This window comes from Candida oxycetoniae, assembly GCF_023343755.2.
Source record: "Candida oxycetoniae strain CBS 10844 chromosome Unknown scaffold2, whole genome shotgun sequence".
NCBI classification, from domain to species: domain Eukaryota; kingdom Fungi; phylum Ascomycota; class Pichiomycetes; order Serinales; family Debaryomycetaceae; genus Lodderomyces; species Lodderomyces oxycetoniae.
Window position 1 is genome coordinate 413,386 of NW_026055369.1, and position 2,673 is coordinate 416,058.

Consider the following 2,673-nt stretch of genomic DNA (forward strand, 5'->3'; position numbering starts at 1 on the left):
CAGTTTTGAATTGGTTCATCACCATCGTGGTCAACTAGAAAGAAAAGGTCTCAGCTACTAAGGTCTCAACTATCAAAGGAAAGGTCTCAGCTACTAAGGTCTCAACTATCAAAGGAAAGGTCTCAGCTACTAAGGTCTCAATTAATAAGATCTCAACTAATAAGGTCTCAACTACTAAGGTCTCAGCTACTAAGGTCTCAACTACTAAGGTCTCAGCTACTATCAAAGGAAAGTTGTTTTTGACACCACAACACGAGGTTTTTTGTTTTTCGGGCTATGGAGCAGTTTGAACTATACGAGAAAGGCGAGCTACTAAGAGACAGGTATTTAAAAGTCAGCGATATTAGCGAGGGGTCTTACGGTATAGTCTCTGTTGCCAAAGACACAAAGAGAAGTAATCTACTAGTGGCTGTTAAATTTATTTACCCCGTTGACTACAAAAAGAACCTGAAGAAAGATTACAGTTTCACAAGTAGACCTTCTTCGAGTCCTGCACGTTTGAAGTCACCTCAACAGCAAAATGGAGTGACTACCATTAAACAAGGGAAAAATCAAGATACCAATTCTATTTTCAATAGTGTATTGAACGAAGCTCAAAAGGAAATCAGAATACACGCAATCCTAGGTGACCACCCAAATATATCTAAACTTTACGATCATTTTGATTCCTGTTTAGTTTTGGAGTTTTGTTCAAGAGGCGACTTGTACGAAGCTATTCATAAGGGTAATGGTCCTGAAACAACTCAAGATATTAAGGATGTTTTTTTACAAATTTTGCACGCGGTTGAATATTGCCATTCAAAAGGTGTTTATCATCGGGACTTGAAACCCGAGAATATTCTTATTGCTGAGGATTGGAGTATTAAGATTTGTGACTGGGGTTTGGCAACAACAACCAAAATCGTTACCGATAAAAATGAATTTGATATTGGGTCAGAGAGGTATATGGCCCCGGAGTTGTTTGATAGTGAGATTGATTCTTATGATGCTTCCAAAATTGATATTTGGTCAGTAGGAATCATATTGTTGACATTGGTTTTCCATAAAAATCCCTTTCAAGTTGCCAATTATTCGGACAAGAGGTTTTTGCAATTTGTTAATAATAGGGAGGCGTTGTTTGACATTTTTTCAACGATGAGTAGTGATTTGTTCCCAGTTTTGAGGTTTAGTTTAACAATTGATCCTGACAATAGGGATTTAAAAGGTCTTGAAGAGGAGTTGAATGCTTTGAGATTTTTCACGATTGATGAGGAGTACGAAGTCAGTGACTATGAATACGACGAGGAGGAGGAGGAGGAAGAAGAAGAAGAGGAGGAGGAGGAAGACTATGGTTCGTTTGATGAAGATAATAGAGTACATGTTTCACATATGACTACGCCTATACCTACATCCATAAAGATTAGAGTTGGTACTGAGGATAGTAATAACAATAACAACAACAGCAACAACAGCAACAGCAACAACAACAACAGCAGCAACAGCAACAGCAGCAACAACAACAACAGCAACAACAACAGCAACAATAATAATGATGATAATGATAATGATAATGTTAACGCTTCCCCAAATCAACTGGGAAAGTTTGGTTTTAGCTTGTCCAGATCGGTTGATGAGATACCTCACAATCACCGAGCAGATGCTTTACTATCAACCAATACTAAATCCAAACCTATTCCAATTAAGACCCTTGACTTCAAGTTTATACGCAATACAAGAAAGCCATTGAATGTTGCATCGTATAATCAAACTTCCAACATTAATGGGAAATATGCCAACAATAGTTATAATAATCGTCTTAATTTCCATAGGGAGGATTATTTTACACCAAAGTCTGTTTTCAACCATTATATGGACAAGTATGGGGAGAAAAGAGGACACATGGGCTTAAACAATAATATTAATGGTAATGGTTCCTCTGATTTTCCCAAAAGAGCTCCATTACTTCGCAGAAAGAGGACTTGGAAGCAGAATTTTAGAAAAAAACAACGCCATGCTACTAGTAATAAGATTTACGCGATTGGTAATGGAACCTATACTAGTGGTCTTCCAAAGAGTATACCTAAAGTATCTGAACAAGCTTTAAACGATTCTCACAATCATCAACTGGTAAGGGGAAGAAAGTCAAGGCTGTACTCTACATCTAAGTTGAAAAGGAATTTTCTTGGAAATGGGAATACTAATATGAACGGGTTTAATTTCCACTCACTGCCACGTTCTGCAGTCACTCCTGGTTCTAGTGTGATATCCAATTTATCTAATTCAGGAAAATATATTCCACCCTTTTTGCGCTCGCCACCCAATCCAGCTCAGAAATCACCACATATTGGACCATTACCTGAGGAGCTCGATCATTTGTCTTTGGGTAACGATTATGATGAAGTGTTTCACTTGGAAGATGATTTCGATGTTACTTTTGACCAAAAGCTAGATTTGGAGGATGAGGATGTCATTGGTTGCTCCTCTAGCGGTGAGCTTGATTCTCAAACAAAACATCGACCAAGCGATGCTGGAATTTTTCTGATGTCTACTGGACAAGCAAAGTCTTCAAGTACTTCACCTACGCAAACATCAGCCAAGGATTCTGATGATCAAAAGTACGTCCCTCCATTTAGACGCGGATCTATTTCGCAACCAATTAAGAAACAGTTAATTGTTGCTTCTAGTTTAAAGTAA

At 38.0% G+C, this 2,673-nt stretch overlaps 1 protein-coding gene across 1 annotated transcript; it reads left to right on the forward strand. All coding sequences in view use genetic code 12, as the record gives it.

Moving 5' to 3' along the window:
- Positions 1-276: 276 nt before the first annotated feature.
- KSP1 (putative serine/threonine protein kinase) lies at positions 277-2,673 on the forward strand (the record flags this gene model as incomplete). Its single annotated transcript, XM_049322587.1, has 1 exon — positions 277-2,673. The coding sequence occupies one exon, from the start codon at positions 277-279 to the stop codon at positions 2,671-2,673; it is 2,397 nt and encodes a 798-aa protein (XP_049181599.1).